This window comes from Oryctolagus cuniculus, chromosome 14, assembly GCF_964237555.1.
Source record: "Oryctolagus cuniculus chromosome 14, mOryCun1.1, whole genome shotgun sequence".
NCBI classification, from domain to species: domain Eukaryota; kingdom Metazoa; phylum Chordata; class Mammalia; order Lagomorpha; family Leporidae; genus Oryctolagus; species Oryctolagus cuniculus.
Genome location: NC_091445.1, coordinates 59,829,325 through 59,850,196, shown reverse-complemented (window position 1 = coordinate 59,850,196; position 20,872 = coordinate 59,829,325). Strand labels below are relative to the sequence as shown.

The 20,872-nt window shown below is 40.3% G+C and overlaps 2 protein-coding genes across 4 annotated transcripts in view; one reads left to right on the top strand and one right to left on the bottom strand.

Moving 5' to 3' along the window:
- ADAMTS12 (ADAM metallopeptidase with thrombospondin type 1 motif 12) overlaps nucleotides 1-20,872 on the top strand; it is a 363,744-nt gene that overhangs the window by 107,675 nt on the left and 235,197 nt on the right. The gene's annotated exons all lie outside the window — the stretch shown is intronic.
- The window catches only part of LOC138845174 (large ribosomal subunit protein uL23-like), a 1,058,548-nt gene continuing 1,045,007 nt past the window's right edge, over nucleotides 7,332-20,872 (bottom strand). Inside the window, exon 2 of the mRNA XM_070056628.1 lies at nucleotides 7,332-7,859. Within this exon, the coding sequence (XP_069912729.1) occupies nucleotides 7,394-7,783 (390 nt within the window). The 5' untranslated portion in view covers nucleotides 7,784-7,859 and the 3' untranslated portion in view covers nucleotides 7,332-7,393. The remainder of the gene's footprint in view (nucleotides 7,860-20,872) is intronic.

Genomic DNA, 20,872 nt, shown 5'->3' with positions numbered 1-20,872 from the left:
ATTCTGAGGCCAGAGTGCTGTTTAGGACATCTGCCAGTCTATGAGTCTGCTATATCCTGCTTCCCATGTTGGATCCTTCTCTCCTTTTTAATTTAATTAGTATTAGCAGACACTAGTCTTGTTTATGTGATCCCTTTGACTCTTAATCCTATCATTATGATCAATTATGAACTGAAACTGATCACTTCAACTAGTGAGCTGGCATTGGTACATGCCACCTCGATGGGATTGAATTGGAATCCCCTGGCACGTTTCTATCTCTACCGTTAGGGGTAAGTCCGATTAAGCATGTACTGAACTGTACATCTCTTCCCTCTCTTATTCCCACTCTTATATTTAAGAGGGATCACTTTTCAGTTAAATTTAAACACCTAAGAATAATTGTGTGTTAATTACAGAGTTCAATAGTATTAAGTAGAACAAAAAAAATACTAAAAGGAATAAAGTAGTAAGTTGTTCCTTTACAGTCAGGACAAGGGCTGATCAAGTCATTGTTTCTCACAGTGTCCATTTCACTTCAACAGTATTTATTGTTTTTTATTTTCGTGTGATAACAATGCTAACTGGGTTGAGGTAAAACCTCTTTGTGGTTTTTGTTTGCATTTACCTGATGGTTAGTGATCCTGAGCATTTTTTCATGTGTCTGTTGACCATTTGAATTTCATCCCTTGAAAAATCCCTGTTCAAGTCCTTTGTCCATTTTTTTGGCTGGATTGTTTGTTTTGTTGTTGAATTACTTGTGTTCTTTATAGATTCTGAATGTTAATCCTTTATCAGTTGCATAGTTTACCAATATTTTCTCCCATTCTGTTTGTGGCCTCTTCATTTTCTTGAGTATTTCCTTTGAGGTGCAGAAGCTTCTTAGCTTGAAGTAATCCCATTTGTTGTTACCTTTGTTAATAGCCAGTTCAGATCAAATTCTCTTCTGAATTGCAATAATATTTAATTGTAAATTTTGTGGTTAACGTAAACTTTTACTTATCTTCATGGACTCAATTTTCTACCTCTATCTTGACAACTTCTTGTACAATTAAAAAATAAAAATTGTATGTCTTGATTATATGTATGTAAGTGAGATCCTCAACACAATATCAAATACCTGAGGAAGCTATGAATGAAGTACCGGAGTTTATTTGGGCTCTTAGTTTTGGAGTTTCACAGTCCAAGATTGGGCAACCCCATTGGTTTAGTGTCAGATGAGGACGACAGATGGCAGTGTAGGAAAGATCACATGGCAGGCCAGGAAACAGAGTGTGTAGGCCCAATTAGGCTTCTATAACCAACTCTCTCTCAAAAACTACCTTCTAAGGGCATGCTCCCAGGGGCTTAGGACTTCCTATCAGGCCTACCTCCTAGACACTCTGATTAAGTTTTCAGATTCTTAATACCATCAATTCAGTGACTTTGAGATTTAACAGTCTGCCTGTGTTTGAGAACCATATCCTATTCAGTCTGTAACAGTATGCAATGCAATGTTTTAATGTATGTATGCATTGCAGAAAGATTATGACAATCAAGCTAATTAACATGTCCATCATCGCCTATAGTTATCAGGACAATTCCGAATGCAATTACTAAGAATTCACAGGAAAATACAGACCCCAGTTTGCCATCCTGAGTGACACAAAGTGGGAGTGGTGACAAGTCATGAAGGAGGCTCTATAGATGACTCATGGGGAGGCAATAAATTGTTTGGCAGCTGGTTTTTCTTTTATAAACATAATTTATCCATCAGTACACAGCTCTCACTTTAAACTTCCTAAGTGAGACAAATGAAAACTCAAATGCTGTTCTTAAAGCTGTGAGAACTTCTTCACCTATCTACCAAACTCCAACCGAAATATTAAGAACATGGCCTTTCTTGCTGTTGAGTAGATGATTTTTGGAGAGTGCAAAGAGATTCTGTGCTGAGCCTAAATTCAGGATGAGTCAAATCTTGGATGCTGAAATATTATTGAACAAAAAGATAAGTAGCAAGTGATGTTATTAGAACATTGAAGAATAGAAACAGATAATCGAATCAAGAACTATTGAGTTCAGGGATCTTGACTATACCATGCACCTTCAATTAAGGCCTTCTGCAAAGTCAAAGTCCCTTCAGCTGCTCCAAAACTTTAAAGAACTGTTCAATTCCAAAGTCCAGATGAGAGGCACCTCTTTTATGAAATTTTCCCAGGTGGAATTGATTTCTTTGTCATTAATACAGCTGCAGCATGGTATCGGTTTCTTCTCACTGTTCACTTTGTGTTTGTTGTTCATGCCTGTGTCTAAAAGGAAGACTCCAAGCCTTAGTCACACATTCATTACATATGGTGGTGCTCATCTTAATGAATTTCAAAGCATAAATGCTTAACATGAATAAATCCAGTGAAAACTTACCTAGGATGAGCTCAATTCTTGAAGGATCTGATTTTTATTCAAGTATATGCTTTATTGTATGTGTGCACAGGCACAGATGGAAACTATACCATTTCTTTTCCTCAACTGTTTTAAAATTCTGGAGTTAGTTTTGCTCCATGTCCTATCTTCCTAGATGTTTTCCAAGTAAGCAATACAACACCTTAGGAAGAGCTAGCTCCAGATCACAGTGCTAAGTAAGCTGCATCTCACATTGCCAGCTTTGATTGGCTGAGGATGCCTGGACTGATGATTGGGAGAGACTGTCAGGTGGGTAAAGATGTGGGATATGAGTGCCAACAGTGACCTGCAGGATCTTCTGTGAGTACAGTAATGGGACCACAGAGGTGAGGAAAGAGGCAGCATAGGTTTCATGTTTTTGCCATCTCTGGTCTGGATGAATTACTTATAATAACTGTTGTGCAAGAAAACTACTGCTGAGAATTTAGAATGAAAACTTCCCAGAATCTAACAACTGAAAAGGACCACAAAGATAAGACATCCACTCTGCAACGTAACTTTACTAGACAATGTTGTTTTAAGGATAATGGATATTTCTTTTTCTTTGCTTTATTGTTTTGCAGTTTTAGATGGTATGGTAAAATACATGTAATGTAAAATGTACCATCACAGAGCTCCTTTAATCTCACAAAAATAAATCTCTGTACCTATTAAACAAACTTTGTATTTTTGCTGGATAGACTTTTTGTAAGCGAAATTTTTAATAATAAAAAGCCATGGCTCACTAGGCTAATCCTCTGCCTGCGGTGCTGGCACCCCGGGTTCTAGTCCAGGTCGGGGCACAGTCCAGCTCTCTGCTGTGGCCCGGGAGGGCAGTGGAGGATGGCCCATGTGCTTGGGCCCTGCACCTGCATGGGAGACCAGGAGGAAGCACCTGGCTCCCGGCTTCAGATTGGTGCTGCACACCAGCCGTAGTGGCCATTTAGGGGTGAACCAACGGAAAAAGGAGACCTTTCTCTCTGTCTCTCTCTCTCACTGTCTAACTCTGCCTGTCAAAAAAAAATTAAAAAAAAAACTTTAGGAAATTTAGACTATCCATGAAAATTAAAAAAGAAGAAAAATGTCATTTAGAGGGAGACCATTAATAGCTTGGCAAATGCCTTTCCACTTGATCACTGAGGTTCGGACCTCATTTTTCTTTGATTTGTCAAGAGTTCCCAATTAAAGACTGGGCCTGCTCATTCACATAGACTGAAAAACTTAGCACCTGATTTCTTTTAAAGTAATTGTAGTTATTTTTAAGAGACATGTTCCTTATTTATTTTTTGTTTTTAAAGAAATGTATTTGACAGAGACAGAAAGAGAGATGCACACACATACACATGAGGAAACAGAGAGAGAGAGAGAGAGAGAGAGAGGGAGGTGCTGGACCAAATGCTCACCCCCTCATATACTATAATCCAAAGGAGAACTATATAATTAGAGATTTTAACCATACTTTATTCAACCATCATCGCAGGATGGATATTTGTTGAGTACCTACCATGTGTTGGGCAGTGTATTAAGTAATGTACATAGGGTGTTGTGCATGGATTAAAACTCCTATACAGGAACTAACATTCTGGCAAATATATATGTATATAGTACTATGAAGAAGAAGAAAGGTGGCAGAGAGGAGAGGAAATGCTTTCATGGGAGCTGTTTCGTTTTTGGCATTGTGGTCAGGGAGGAACATTCTAGAAGGTGACATCAGCAGCAGACATGTGTCTGGGAATGGGAGATGAGGACATAATGTGAGGAGAGAGACCTTGAAACAACAGCATTTCACTTTTCATTTCCTGGGCCTTAAGCAAAGCTCTCTGCTTAGATCTCTGAGGTTTTTTTAATTTATATTTAAGATAGGTTTGAGAAATGTTTTTAAAACTCCTTATATTGTCATAAAACCCCTGATAAAGCTGAGGACATAAAATTAGTGAGAGATGGGCTGTTTTGGAGTTCTTAATATGTCTTTGGAGAAACTGAATCACAGGCAGTTGAAGATTCCTCCCTAGCTTCCAAAAGGCATGCAAATTATAAATTAATGAACAGTGAGAAAATATGGAGCACATCCCCACAATTTCTCAGGAGATTTGACACAGTTAGAAGCTTGATCCAAATGAGAGTTCTTGTTCCCTGTGGACTCCCAGTTTTCCTCTACTCAGTTCAAAGTTGGAAGCAACCAAGATCCAGCACATAAGGCCATTTCCTCCTTAGTGCCTTTGAGGTCAAACAGACTGTTCTGGGAAGTTCTCTTTGGAACCTCTGGAATGAAAACATGTTTAGAACCAAGAGTTCATTCTGTTCAAAGATGAAACTTTGTCAGAATATGAAAAAGCAACCATCAATCATCCCCAGGTATGAGACTATTTGAAATAAAACCATTAGTAGAATATTATTATGATCCTTGACAAAGTAAGACATTGGAGTTATTAGGTTGAAAGTCTTAGAGAGGTATACACATATCCAAGGGAAGCACTTAAAAAGTTAACATAAAGTAGAATTAAAAAATTATTTTGGCGCCAAAATTTTTAACTCCACATGCACTTTTCCATAATACCATTTTCTATGAATAGATTTTGAAGGTACTTTGTAGAACTTATAGATTCATTGGTATAGTTTTATTTCCTTCATACTCATGGAAGAAAGGCAGGGAGGGTATCATCATTTGTATTATTCAGCTGTAAAAGATGAGACCTCAGAGATGCAGTGGCTCGTGGAAGGTCTGCACCAGAGCATGGCTCTGCATCTCCTTGTGGTCAAACAACAGATACTTTCTTTTACTCTTTACATTCCATTTCTATGTCTCAAATCGATTAAATATCTTTGTTTTCTACTTCTGGTTTCTCTTACCAGTTTTAAAAAAAGAACTGTATTTCTGTGTTGACACAGTTGGCATTTTCTTCTGAGTAGTTATGGTGCATATTTAGGCAAAACTCTCGCGGCTGAGATGAACGTACAGGATCTCTGTTTGTAACCGACTTAAAGGATGTCTTCAGATGCTTTAGTCGGCACCAAGTAGCTAGAACTTCCAGGGAGCAAGGTTACCCCTTTCCACCACTTCCAGAACTTGATACAACCTTTCATCTAGGTCTTGGTAGTCTTTTTTAAGAGCTGGCTTTCCAGTTCTGGTTGACACCATCTCTTCTTCTGACCTTGATGTATGCAAACCACATCGCTTGGTTTCCTATTGTGGCATGAACAAATTACCACAAGCTGTATTGATCTAAAGTAATCCAAACTTATTTATCGTCTTGCAGTTCTGGAAGTCAATAGTCAATGTTTTCAGCGATCCAAAAGCAAAGTGTTGACAGGGCTGCATTCTTTCTGGAGACCCTCGGGGATAATCTGTTCTCTGGCCTTTTCCAGCTTCAAGAGGTCACTTGCATTCCTTGCCTACTGCCCTATTTTTCCATCTTTAAAGCCAGCTAGTCCCTTTGGATCTGTAGCTTTTATTTTGTCTTCCACTTGTAATAATCCTTTAATTACATCTGACCCACCTGGATAATGCATGCTATTCTCCCATCTCAGGGTCAGCGGATAGGCAACGTTAACGTTATTTCCAACCTTAATTCCCTTTGCTATGTAATCTAAAACATTCACAGGCTCTGGGGATGATTATCTTTTCTAATTGTCTATTTTGAATAGTGCACATTTTAGATGATAACAATTTGTGTAATTTCTTGGGACACTAAATGTTCCTGAGCATGATAATAAATGAGGCTCTATTTTTCCATAAAGAACTTTTGAACCAAATAAATTACAGCTAAAACCCAGAATATGCTACAAAAGAAAAGCTATGGACTTTAAAAATCTTTTAAATGGTTTGGAAGAATTTAACTGCAAGCCCTATCACACAAGGGAGACTTTTTTCTGTTAAAAATTGCATATTGTGTTTTCATGTACTTGAGATTGTAAAGTGTGCAAAACGCAGTTTTGCTGTATTATTGAAATGTGACTAAAAGTGGATATGCTGGCAAATCCAGCATCCAAAAAATAGTGAGAATATTCCTCTTTTTATGGTTTAAGAGGGCTTTTGAAATAGTAATTTTGATAACTCCAAAGCTTCCAAAAGCTCCATCGCATTATTTCCTGGTAGCTGGAAATTATGTTCAAAATCACCCCTTCTGACTCCAGTGACGTGATTTTCAAAAATTATCTAAGCTCCCCCCGCTTTTGCATAAAATAAGCAATGAATAGCTGGATACAGTAAGTGGACCTGGAACAGGAGGCTGGAAATAAGCTTAGTGAACAGCACAACCCACTGGGACAGTGTGGACACCACCTGGATGTCCTTTAACAGGCTGCACTCTTGTCTGTCATCTGCTGGATGATTGAATGGAGGCCTCACCAGGATATTTCATTACAGCTGAAATTTTTCTCTTTGTAAAAGATGTATTGGGAATTTTTACATTTTTATGCAGTACTGTGAAATGTTTCTATACAATAGTTAAATTTTTCTTTTAAACAAAGTATGTGCCCAGTCTAGTCCTGTTGTTTTAAATAAAGGTTAAGAGCCTGTTCCATGTGTCCTCTCTTATATGTCTCACTTCTGTTCGTTTTCCCCGTTTCTTTTCTAATGCAGTTTTTCTTTCTTTCTTCTCCCTTTCTTCCTCCTCATCTTGTTCTCTGACCCCTAAGACCTGCTCTGTCCTGCTGTCAGCTGCTTCACCTGGGGACCATTCCTATTAACAGTGTAATTGGACAAGTTGCTGACTGGGTATTAGGAACAGACTGTTTTTAAAAGCACTTCTGTTAAAATCATGCTTTCTAAATAAACAAATATTTCTAAAGCATTACTGCATCTGTATATATCATGTAATATGCTTAAATTTTTCAGTATTCCTCCATTTATTTATTCTTATTCATGGCTTGGTTCTAGCAACAGTATATATTATCACTCAAACCACTGAATCTATGAAAGTATGGTAATACAGTTTCTTTTTTTTTTTTTTATGGTGAAAAAACATATATTTAGAATTAGCCAGCTGGACTCTGTTCAGATGATCCCAGTTTTGTTGGCGACGTCCAGAGCATCATAGTCAGGAACCAGCCACACACACGCCTTCTTCTCTCCGTCAGGTCTGATCAGGGTGTTGACTTTGGCCACATCAATGTCATAGAGTTTCTTCACAGCTTGTTTGATCTGGTGCTTGTTGGCCTTGACATCCACAATGAACACCAGTGTGTTGTTGTCTTTTATCTTCTTCATGGCCGACTCCGTGGTCAAGTTGAACTTGATGATGTCATAGTGGTCAAGCTTGTTTCTCCTGGGGGTGCTCTTCCGAGGGTATTTGGGCTGCCATCGGAGGCGTAGTGTCTTGGGCCGCTGGAAGGTGGGGGACGTGCGGATCTTCTTCTTCTTGTGGCTGTGGACGCCTTTCAGCATCCTTGAAGGCCTTCTTGGCCTTCAAGGCCTTCGCTTTGGCTTCGACTTTAGGAGGGGCAGGAGCTTCCTTCTTCACCTTCGGCGCCATCTTGGTGAAAAGGGGTAATACAGTTTCATAAACTCTATCTGGCTATTATAAATATACTAATACAACTAATACAAGAACTTAAAAAATAGTTAATAGAACAAAGAAAAATAATATAATTACAGAAAGCAAAGAACTAACAGATGTTTTGAAAATTATTTTTAGTATCAAATAAATATATATCCAGTATAGCAAATTCACAAATTTTAGCAAAGATTTGAAAAAGAAAATAACCATTATTCACCCATCTCATTGTGTGAATGTTATGAAATTTATTTTCTAGTCTACTGGTTGTCATTTGCTTTTTCCTACTGTTCATCATTATATTTTCTGTTATTCATCATCATAAATAATTCAGTGATGAATATTTTTGTGTACAAACTGTTTTCCTTGCTTTGGACTAACACTTTTAGAAGTAATTTTATCAGTGGGGTTTGGGAGTCAAAATATATGTATTTCTAAGGTTCTTGGTGCATATTGTCCCAAAAGGCCGATGCAGACCTCACTTCCCCAGGATATCCATCTGACCTTGATATTATGACATGGTCAGATTGACAGAATAATTGCAAAATTTGTGAAAGAATTTCCAAAATCTGGAATTGGCTTTCTACTCATTTTAATGCTATACTTTCTTAAAAAAAAAAAAAAAAAACAAAAAAAAAAAACAAAAAAAAAAAAACAAAAAAAAAAAACCTTGTTTGCGCTTTTTTAAAAGCATACTTTTATTTTAGACTAACATTAGATTTCAAAAAAGTTGAAAGATAGCATTTATAGTTCTTGTATACTTGCCACCCAGTGTCCCCTAGTGTCATCTTACAAAATTAATGTATGTTGTATCCAACATTGGTACGTTACTGTTACCTCAGCAAAATGCTTTATTTTGGGTTCACTAGCTTTTCTCTAATGTCTTTTTTGCTGTCCCAGAAGCTCACCAGGACACCACATTACCCTTGGTCATCCCATCTCCTTAGCCTACTCAGAGCTGAGTCAGTTTCCTAGACAGTCTTCATTTTTTAACATTGACAATTTAAGGAATAACGACCAAGAATTTTGTAGAATATCCCAAAGTTGGGTTTTGTCTGCTGTTTTTCTCGTGGTTAGACTAGGATTATGGATTTTGGAGCAGGACACAATAGAGATCCAGTGCTGTTTTCATCATTTTATGTCAAGGGTGACTGCTATCAAGGTCACTTGTCAGTAACTGTACTGACATGGATCAACTCTCTGAGGTAGTGTTTGCCAGAGTTCTCCTTGATGAAGTTCTGTTTTTTCTTCCCTTTAATACTCTGGAATCAAGTTCACTGGACAGCCTACACCACAGGGTTGGGATGAGAGGAAGTAAGTTCTACCTCCTGGAGAAACGAGTATTTACATCAATTAGTTGGAATTCTTCTGTACAGGAGATGTTTATATTTTAATCTTATGAAATTAAATGTACTACCTGGAGGTATTAAGTGGCAAATATCCTAAAAATAACCGTTTCTTTTGTTTATAAAAGAAATAGATAGCAAAGGGGGTGAATTTGGGAATTATAGAAAAATATAAAAAAGACAATAGACATTACATTGATTTTTTTTTACTGTGGTCAGAAATTCTTCGTTGTACATTTGTGCTTTGCATAACAATACTATCACTAGTAATTACAAGTTGTCAAATAGGTTGGTGTTTGCTAACTCATCTATGAGAACTTTGCCTTCATCAAGATTAATTTACCATCACTGAGAGATGGAGGGCACTTTCCACTATCATTCTGAATGCTTTAGAAAGTCCTGTATAACTCACCCCATGCTTTCCAGAACTGAGTAAATCATCCGTGCTATATAGATCATGACAAGAGTAGTATGTTGTTTGAGTATACAATTATTAGATTAGAAATTTTTAACATTCTGTGTCAATTATCATTTCTTTTATTTATTTGAAGCATAGATATTTTTAAATAATGCACTGAAATAGAAGTAGACTTATATTTCTAAATTTGAGAAAGGATGAATTTAGTGTTAAAATCTCTTTGATGTTGGTGAGGTTTCACTTATTGCCTATTTAAATCTGTTAAAATAATATCTAATTACTCTATTTATTTTCAATGTTTCTTTTTTTATTTATTTTTTTGACAGGCAAAGTTAGACAGTGAGAGAGAAAGAGAGAGACAGAGAGAAAGGTCTTCCTTCCGTTGGTTCACCCCCCAAATGGCCCCTACGGCAGGCACACCATGCTGATCTGAAGCCAGGAGCTGGGTGCTTCTCCTGGTCTCCCAATGTGGGTGCAGGGCCCTAGGACTTGGACATCCTCCACTGCACTCCCTGGCCATAGCAGAGGACAGAATCCAGCGCCGTGACCAGGACTAGAACCCCGGGTGCCAGTTCCACAGGTGGAGGATTAGCCTATTGAGCTGTGGCGCCAGCCTTCCATGTTTCTGAAACCATCAAAAATGTTTTTAAGGATTTTTCATATCAACAATGACAGCTGGAACAACATGTTTCCTCTCCTTGCCAATGACAACAGAAAATAAGAGATTTCTGTTAAAATTCTAGAGGACAGAAAGTATGATAAGTAATAAATGATGTTTCATGACTAAGTGAACTGCAGCTCATAGTGCACAGAATGTGAGATGCAGATGGGAAGAAAGTTGATTTGATCTAGGGGGTCCACAGGGACTTGGGACTTGGAGATGTTGGAAATGATGGAGGGTGAGGACGGCAGAGGCATGGGGCTGAAAATAGATTGGATGCTTTCTCCAACTCTGGCAGAGTTATAAGAGCCATGTGTCTATTTCCTAAGCAGTAGAAGTTTTCCACTATGCCTGAATTAAATGCAGGCATCTTACCCACTCGGCCAAACACCTTAAACGTACACATTAAATCAACCTATCTTCTGCAGTTTAGCAGCCAGTCTCTGGCCACAGTGCTTGTAGAGAAACCGGAACTGTTTGCAGTGTCTGGTTTTGGTGTGATTTGTTCACATCCAAAAGGGCACCACTGTTAATTGCTCACAGGCTGTCTCCTTGTGGATGCGAAGAATGGCAGATAAGTTGCAGGACAAGGTGATGAGTGGAATTTATAGGGACACAGACTTGTCATGCCATCAAGGAAGGGATTACTAGTGATTAACACAGGTTAACTGGAGAAGTGGCCTCTCCTCACTGAAAGTGCATGTGTGCCTCTGACAGGTGAGTTGAGGAGGTAGTTCAAGTATCAGCTGAAAAGTAGAACCTTTGAAAAATCTAACAATCCTAATATTCTCTGAATTTGCAGGAAGCAAGGACTGTTTTCTGTGTTAATGCTGGGTGCTAGCCACTGTAGTGGATGAATCCTCATGATATTTCATTTGCTGGTCATAACAGCTATATCCACTATGTGTTCCCAGTTTCTCATATCGAGAGTCTGAGACTCAGCAATCAACCAATTTGAGCAGGGTCACACAGGAAGAGAATGTAGAGCCTAAGAACTCAGACCTTAAGTTTAGAGCCCAAGCTCTCCATACTATCTTCATATTTTTGCATCTGCAGGTTATAACCCATCACTTGAACATGAAATTAATTTAGTGTGTTAGGACCAGAATTTAATGTGAAGGAGATAGAATAACATAGAATGAAATAAATCAGATGCCTTCCAAATAGGAAATAGTTTGGGTGTGTGCAGAGGTCACATGTGAAATGTACTTTTTGCTGTGAGTTACGGCCAACACTCTGAACTCATGGACCCTTAAATTTGTTGAGATTCCATCTCTTGACTTCCTTGAGTTGGGTCCCTTTTGGAGGACCCATTCCCATCGACAATCATCAGGTGTAGTAGTTTTCAGGACTGTGGTAACAAGTTACTATAAACCGGCCGGCGCCGTGGCTCAATAGGCTAATCCTCCGCCTTGCAGCACTGGCACACTGGGTTCTAGTCCCGGTCGGGGCGCCAGATTCTGTCCCAGTTGCCCCTCTTCCAGGCCAGCTCTCTGCTGTGGCCAGGGAGTACAGTGGAGGATGGCCCAAGTGCTTGGGCCCTGCACCCCATGGGAGACCAGGAGAAGCACCTGGCTCCTGCCTTCAGATCAGTGTGGTGCGCTGGCTGCAGCGCACCAGCCATGGCGGCCATTGGAGGGTGAACCAACGGCAAAAGAAAGATCTTTCTCTCTGTCTCTCTCTCTCTCACTGTCCACTCTGCCTGTCAAACAAACAAACAAACAAACAAAAAACCAAGTTACTATAAACCTAGTAGTTGAATATCACAAAATTTACCTTGCACATTTTCTGTCATCTTCCAAGGAGAAAAATGTCCCCATTTTCTTTTTGGAAGTCCTTCACTTTGGCCACCCACTGGTGTATCTTCTTCCATAAATTTGTTCCTTCCCACCCTCTTCTTCATCTCTAGGGGGCCCCTATGTCTGCAGTTGGATTATTTCTGGACCTCCCAATTCCCTTCTTTCTTAAACATAATTATTTAGGACTTTCTCAACTGCTATTTCCCCTCCACCCACAACTGTAATGTTATTTTCAGGGATGTGAAAATCCATCATACTAAATAGGAAAATTTTGGCCAAAAGTTACCACAGGTACCCACACCTATTCTCCTTGCAGTGTGCTGGAGAATAACACAGCGCTAAAATGAGCTAACTCTGCTATGGTAGTGAGAGTAGTGGAGTGTGGGAAGTAGAGACAGGGAGTGTGGCAGTATTCTTTGGAGTCCAGGGAGAAGCAAATCTTCCTTTTTGTCCTTTTGTGTTAGGGATATGGTGTGAGAATAAATATTTATTAATGTCCCCATTCCTGTGTTGAACTTCTCATGCTAGACGTCCTCTTCATTTTGTTATCTGCTGTCTTCCGTGACTCTCGGTGAAGTCAACCTGCTGTCAGATTCTCCATCACCAGGCCATCAGAAATGGCATTCTCCCAGGCCCCAGGTCATCATTAAACATCTCAGGAATGCTTCAGGTCAGACCTCCACAGGGAGGGGGACAGTCATCCTGGTGGCCACAGCAACAGTTGTGTCTGGATGCTGTGCTCCGCCCTCCAGGGTGGGAGAAGAAGGGCCATGGCCATGTTCTCCACAGTCCAGGAATGGCTGTGTTGCCTTTCAGTGGAGACAGGTTTCCTGTTTGAAATGGTGACCTGCCGGGGTGTCATGAAAACACTGTGCTGTGTCATGGCCAGATCTCCATTATGGCTTTCTGCTCCCCACAGGGAAAGTGCTTTGGTTTCTGGAAGCTGATTCTCTCCCATTGTTCTTCCTCATAACATGTTTCCTGGACTTCCAAATGTACTAGCATTTTCCCCATTTCTTTTTGCTGGATTCTACATTTTCTGGTGAGACATGGCAAACATGGGTAGATGGTTTGCTGACTAAAGGGACCAAAAAAAAATTCCACAAAAATCAGCAGAGACATTGGAGAAGTAGCAAACTCTTCTGATATATTATTAGGAAAATCAAAGCAGTTGGAAATGAGTTGAAATTTCTGTCATCTTTCTTTCTTTTTTTATTTTTTTTAACTTTTATTTAATGAATATAAATTTCCAAAGTACAGCTTATGGATTACAATGGCTTCCCCCCCCCCCCATAACGTCCCTCCCACCCGCAACCCTCCCCTTTCCCACTCCCTCTCCCCTTCCATTCACATCAAGATTCATTTTCAATTCTCTTTATATACAGAAGATCAGTTTAGTATACATTAAGTAAAGATTTCAACAGTTTGCTCCCACACAGAAACATAAAGTGAAAAATACTGTTTGAGTACTAGTTATAGCATTAAATCACAATGTACAGCACACTAAGGACAGAGATCCTACATGAGGAGTAAGTGCACAGTGACTCCTGTTGTTGACTTAACAAATTGACACTCTTGTTTATGGCATCAGTAATCACCCTAGGCTCTTGTCATGAGCTGCCAAGGCTATGGAAGCCTTTTAAGTTCACCGACTCTGATCATATTTAGACAAGGCCATGGTCAAAGTGGAAGTCCTCCCCTCTCTTCAGAGAAAGGTACCTCCTTCTTTGATGACCCGTTCTTTCCACTGGGATCTCACTCACGGAGATCTTTCATTTAGGTTCCCCCCTCCCCAGAGTGTCTTGGCTTTCCATGCCTGAAATACTCTCTGAAAAGCCAGATCTGCATGTCTTAAGGGCTGATTCTGAGGCCAGAGTGCTGTTTAGGACATCTGCCATTCTATGGGTCTGCTGTGTATCTCACTTCCCATGTTGGATCGTTCTCTCCTTTTTTTATTCTATCAGCTAGTATTTGCAGACACTATTCTTGTTTCTGTGATCCCTTTTGTTCTTAGTCCTATCATTATGATCAATTGTGAACAGAAATTGATCATTTCGACTAGTGAGATGGCATTGGTACATGCCACCTAGATGAGATTGAATTGGAATCCCCTGGTATGTTTCTAACTCTACCGTTTGAGGTAAGTCAGCTTGAGCATGTCCCAAATTGCACATCTCTTCCCTCTCTTATTCCCACTCTTATATTTAACAGGGATCACTTTTCAGTTAAGTTTCAGCACTTAAGAAGAATTGTGTATTGATTACAGTATTCAACCAAAAGTATTAAGTAGAACAAACAAAAAATACTAAGAGGGATAACATATTAAATTGCTCATCAACAGTCAGGGTGAGGTCTGATCAAGTCACCGTTTCTGATAGTGCTTATTTCACTTTAACAGGTTTCCTTTTTGGTGCTTGTTTAGTTGTCACCGATCAGGGAGAACATATGGTATTTGTCCCTTTGGGATTGGCTTATTTCACTCAGCATAATGTTTTCCAAATTCCTAACAGGGATCATTTTTCAGTTAAAATTTAAACACCTAAGAATAATTGTGTGTTAATTACAGAGTTCAACCAATGGTACTAGAACAAAAAAAAAAATACTAAAATGGATAAAGTATTACATTGTACATCAACCGTCAGGACAAGAGCTGATCAAGTCACTGTTTCTCATAGTGTCCATTTCACTTCAAAAAGTTTCCCCTTTGGTGCTCAGTTAGTTGTCATCTTTCTTTTTGTTCATGACAAAAAATTATTTTATAGGAGCTATCATCTGTGAGACTCTCCCCAACCTCTGTCCCTGAGGACAGTACTGGAGAGAAGTTCTGATGAGTTTTTGGTCACCACAGTAAATCTTCACTGATGCTCCTTTGCTTTGTTGGCTCATCTAGGAATGCATTGATTTAGATGTAATGAAAACTCCTGTTTCAGTTTTCAATAGGCTTGTTACAGATCTTCAGCGTTTGTGTAGGCTACCTTCTGCATCTTCTTCTTGACGTGAAATGATTTCATGTTTCAAATCTTAGACATTTATTCAACTAGGGTATCTAATTACTGTAAATGTTTTAAAACTTTTGGGGGAGCACAGAGGTACCTACCTTTCAATTGCCCTGATCTGCCAAGTTGTTATAAACATGCTTTACAAATTGAATCTTTGAGATTTTCTTCACTGACTGAAGTCAACAATCATCATGGCTGAAACTTTTTTTTTGATTGAGGTAAGCTAAGTGTCTAATTGGGGCCATTACTAAAATCTCCCACGTATTCTTAATAATGCCTGTTGGGAGTGGGGAGATAAAGCAATCAAGTCCCACATGATTGAGGGCCATGCTTTTTAACTTGTGATACATGGAGTTATCTATATCAGAATCCCCAGGATGCTTGCTAGAGTACAGATGCTGGGATTTTCTCACTAGATTTACCAAACCTCTGCACAAGGCTCTATTTCTAATAAGCTTTCCTTATGATTCTTTTTTTTTAAATGTTTATTTGAAAGAGTTACAGAAAAAGAGAAAGAGAGAGCGAGAGAGAGAGAGTCTTTTAATTGCTGGATCACTCCCCAATTGGCCACAGTGGTCAGAGCTAAGCTGCTCCAAAGCCAGGAGCTGGAAGCATCTTCTGGGCCTCTCATGTGGGTGCAGGGGCCCCAGGACTTGAGCCTTCCTCTGCTATTTTCCCAGACATGTTAGCAGAGAGCTGAATCAGAAATGGAATAACCAGGACTTGAACTGGTGCCCATTTAGGATACTGGGGCTGGGGCTGGGGCTTTAACCAGCTGTGTCACAATACTGACCTCTCCTTATGATTCTTTTATACACTAAACATTGGACTAGGGCAGGGGGAATCTAATGTCTCATTTTTTGTTGTTGTTTGGTATTTGGGTTTTTCATTTTATTTTTAAATTTTTATTTATTTAAATTTTATTTGAAAGGCAGAGGCAGAGACACAGAGGGATTTTTCATCTACGGATTCACTCCTCAAATGCCCATAACAGTCAGGGCTGGGTGGATATGCAGCCAGGAGATGATAACTCAGTCCTGGTATCCTGCAGGGGTAGCAGAGACCCAAGTACTTTAACCATTACCTTCTCCCTCCCATACTGTGTATTAGCAGGAGCTTTTACTTAAACCAGGCTCTCCAATGTGGGACCCCAAGGGGCATCTTTACTACTGTGTCAAATGCCTACCCCATGCATTGTTATTTTCTAAAAATCCACTTTACTGGAGCAATGGCTAGTTTTCTATCAGTGACTTAATCTTTCTTCTCAAGCAACTATAGTTAGTGAGTTTGTGGGAGTAGCTCTTAGGAATTATAATTGAATAAATGCACTCAGCACCAAGGATTATAAAGTGAAAAAAAAAACATAATTAAGAAGCAACTTTCTGGCTGGCACCGTGGCTCAATAGGCTAATCCTCCGCCTTGTGGTGCCAGTACACCGGGTTCTAGTCCTGGTCGGGGTGCCGGATTCTGTCCCGGTTGCCCCTCTTCCAGGCCAGCTCTCTGCTGTGGCCAGGGAGTGCAGTGGAGGATGGCCCAAGTGCTTGGACCCTGCACCCCATGGGAGACCAGGAGAAGCACCTGGCTCCCAGCTTCGGATCAGTGTGGCACGCAGGCCACAGTGGCCATTGGAGGGTGAACCAACGGCAAAGGAAGACCTTTCTCTCTGTCTCTCTCTCTCTCGCTGTCCACTCTGCCTGTCAGAAATTTAAACTTTCTTACTCTCATGTTAGCAGCCCAAATAGAGTTATTTCTAGAAATAAACAACTGTGTTAACCATACTGCATGAGGAAATGATTGATTTAGTCACAAGAGAGAGATTGGATGCCATCAATCTGAGGGGGAAAAAAACTTTTATTGAGGGCTAAGCACTGTTGTGGGTCATTTTTAGGTATTATCTCATTCAGTTCTTACTGTACCTCCTCACCAAAAAATATGCTCATCATCACTTTACAATTGAGATTTCCAAAGCTCATAGAGACCAAATTACTTGTGCAAAGCTACACAGCTGGTTGGTGCTGGACTTGAGTGTTAATCTCAGGCCTGAATTCAAAGTCTGGCTTTTTCCATTCAAGGAAAACAAAATGTGCTATAGCTTCTGTTTCTAGTAGGAAAAAGAGGTAGCCATGGTTGTCCTAGAGACTTGGAAATAAAGGCTATCGAAGGCATTAGCTTAAGTCCACAAGAAGAAATCCCAGTTTGGGATTTGTGCTTTACTCTTCCTGAGAGATGTCCAGGGTAAAAACCTCCCGGGGTGAGAAGATGATTGTGAAGTACTGGAGGTTTGATCAGAAGCCTTGGGCATGGCTCCAGCTCTAAGACTCTGTCAAAAAGGAAGAAAGTGGAATAATCAATTGTGTATCATCTCAGCATACACCTGTCATCTTTGATTCTCTCCTACTTAGTGTGGTATCAGCCAGCTCTGCTTTGTGTTAACTAAGGAAAGGCCTTCCCATAGAGAAGATGAAAAATTCTCACCAATTCTTTGCTTATTATTGAATTCCATAAAGTTATAGTCAGAAGACAGCTACTTCTGTGGCTGTGAGGAGAGAGAGAGGGTTGAACTGATTCTGCTAAGAATCTTGCATACAGGCCATGTGGGCCTTTATAGAACCTCCTCCTCATGCCACCAGTATCTGAATATGAACTGTGATTCACATGTGTTTGAATGTGTCTCATGCTTGAGGCTCCATCCCAGGTCAACAATTCAGGCTCTGACACATCCCATTGACCACTGTTAATTGGCAGTTTCTTGTTGCTTCCTTCTTGCTACCCATAGCCATCAGACCAGCCTACCATATCTATTGGCCCACACCACATCCTCCTTTTTTTCTCCACAGAACATTAAATATACTGACATCTAACAATTCTAATCTTACATTTGTGGGGGCCTCTCACCCCCTTGTACAAGTACACATCTCTTGCCCCGAGCCCTCAGGTAAACCTACCAAGTTGTTCTCTTCAAGAATGACTCACTCCATTGCTTCAACTTCATTCATTTTCTGGTTGAAGGTGTGATACTTTTGTTTATTGTGCTGAGAGGCCAGATGTTGGAGTATGGGATCGTTCTTCTAACCCAGAGAGGCATGATCACTGCTACTCCCTGGACTTCGTCCCATCTGGCTGGGTGGACAGCACCTCTCTGTCTACTGCAGCAAATTGTAAGTTCCACCAGTGTGGCAAGTGGTAGCTCTTAAAAATATGCCCCTTGGAACTTCAACAGACACCTTTAACTTCTGGGCCAAGCATTTGGAAGAAATGCACTTTACTCTATCCTAATAACTGATAGCTAGCACTTATTAGACACTGTGTGCTAACACTCATCCAGGCAATTTACAGTAACTCATTCGATGCACATGGCAAACTTTAGTAAGTTAGTTAATAATTTGTTGTCACTATGCATATTTATCAGTTGAGGGAACTGAGGCTCAGAGAAGGTATTTGCAGCCAATAGAAGAATCAAGACAGTGGACTCCTGAGTATGTCCTTTTAACCACCACGTTGGATTGTCCTGTTTGCTTTGGGTGATACTATGAGAAAATGAGCTACTGTGCATGTATTGAGTACCTACTATATGCCAAGGCCTCTGCTAGGAGTTTTACGTAGAGTTACAGCCCTGAAATTTGAGATATATTTCTCACCATTTTACAGATGATAAAAATGAAGCTCAGTGTGTTAATTTGATCAAGTAATTAGCACAAGCTGTGTAAGTGCTAATTCTATGAAAGCCTTTCATAACTTATGATCTCAAATTCTAGAACTAATTTTGTCTTCTTCAATGAAGGGATACTTTTCTCTGCTCTTTGAGCCCTGAACTGCCAAGTGCTGTGTAGTCTTATACAAAGGTATGCTATACATATTACTATTGTGTTGGGCTTTTCTGAAGAGCATATGATGGGGACATTAAATTGATACCCTGGTGCTCTCTGGGACTAGCTTCCTCCAGAAGTGGAGCCTGGATTCCAGTCTTCATGATCACAACCCCCAGTTCCAGGTTCCTACTGTGGAATCCACACCATTCTGTTCTCAGGGCAGTTGCAACCCCTTCACACAGCCCTTGTTCTGCTAAGTTTATTTCCCAGTGATTCATTCCATTTTGGTGGATGTTGCATTTTTTTATATCAGGTTGGTTCCATTGATTCTCTGAAGTCTGTGTGCAGCTCCTTGGCATTCCTAGTCTGGCTTCTGATTTACTTGCTTATGGAAACCAAAATGTTATAATGAATAAGACCCATTTTTGCAGTTTGCTACTTTTAAGACAAATACCCAAATTTGCCCTTGATTACAACACTCAGCAATGTGTGATGAAAAACCTTGTGGCTTTTTTTCTTCGCTAGTCAGCCAGTTTCTAGAAATAAACAGTCCCATAAGGAAGCCATTAACTCTCTGTGACTATTTAAATTTAAGATTAATAACCAAAGTTTAATTAAATTAAGGGACAGTTTGTGGGGAGCAACTCGGACTAGACTAAGTTACTGGAATTAAGACTTATTCTATGCATCTGCTCTCCCACAATATGGCGCTGGGAGAGGAGTAAACAACTTCTACACAGCTGCCTCCAGTTCAACCAATAACCTGCAGGAGCTGAGCCTGCTCCTGATTGGAGGAGAGCAGCATACTCGGCGTGTGGGTAGCAGAGTTGGGATTGGTGGAAGAGGACTATAAAGGAGGAGAGAGACAACATGCACCAGGAACATCTAAGGGAAACATCCGGATAACATCTGAGCAGCCCCCGAGAGAGCCGGCCAGCGGTGTGCCACTCCCCCGCGGAAGTGGGGAAAGTGGCAGGGGAGCCGCCCTTCCACGGAGGTGGAAGGATCGGCAGCCAACTTGGGAAGGACCAGCAGCAAACCTGGGGAGGGCTGAGCAGACAAAAGAACAGTGCAGGGTCCAGTGTCGTTCCTCCACGAAGAGGGGGAGCGACACAGTTTTTTTGAAAATGAGATTAAATTAAAAATTTAGTTCCTCTGTTGCCTTAGACTCATCTCCAGTTCTCAATAACCATATGGGGCTGGTAGCTACCAATCTGGATGGTGCAAATAGAGAAATCATCAATGTAGAGAATTCCATTGGACAGAATTGTTCTAGAACAGATCTTCCATATTTCTATGTTATTAACATCCACTTGCATCAGTAGCTCCCAGGTAGATGTGCTAGAGAATGCCTGCCTGGGTTTATCCAGTATCTTCTCAAGCCCCATGAGTTAGTAATTCTGCCAAAACTCATGGGTAAAATCTTTATAAGTCAATTAAATTACTAGTCGCTCTCCTCTTTCCTCCATGGAGGCCACCCAGGGCACTCTTGGGATCCCAGCAGAGGCTGGTTTGTACTCGGGGAATCTTCCCACTGATCCACTTCCATTTGTCTTTATTCTACGGCTTCTATCATCCCTTGACTTCTACTTTCTGCTGACTTATCATCCTGGCCACATATAAAATGAGAAAATGTTTCTGCCCCTGACAAATCAGCAACAAGGAAGTCGGTCATTCTGGGATCCTCTAAGGCTTTAGGACTGAGCCAAGGGTTTTAGAGAGTATAGAAGTTCAATTTTTGCTCTTTAAAAACAGCCATCCTATTTGTCCTCTTTGTGAACACTAAGCCCTTTACAACATGAAAATACCAGGGCTTTGCTGTTCCCTTTCCTACTGTTCAATGAATATCAGCTTTGTCTTCCTGGCTGGCTTGTAAACCTAGAGGGCAGGGGTCAGTGCCCATCTTAAGCTCTTAGCACAAGGCTGGCCATGTGATAAATGTAGAAT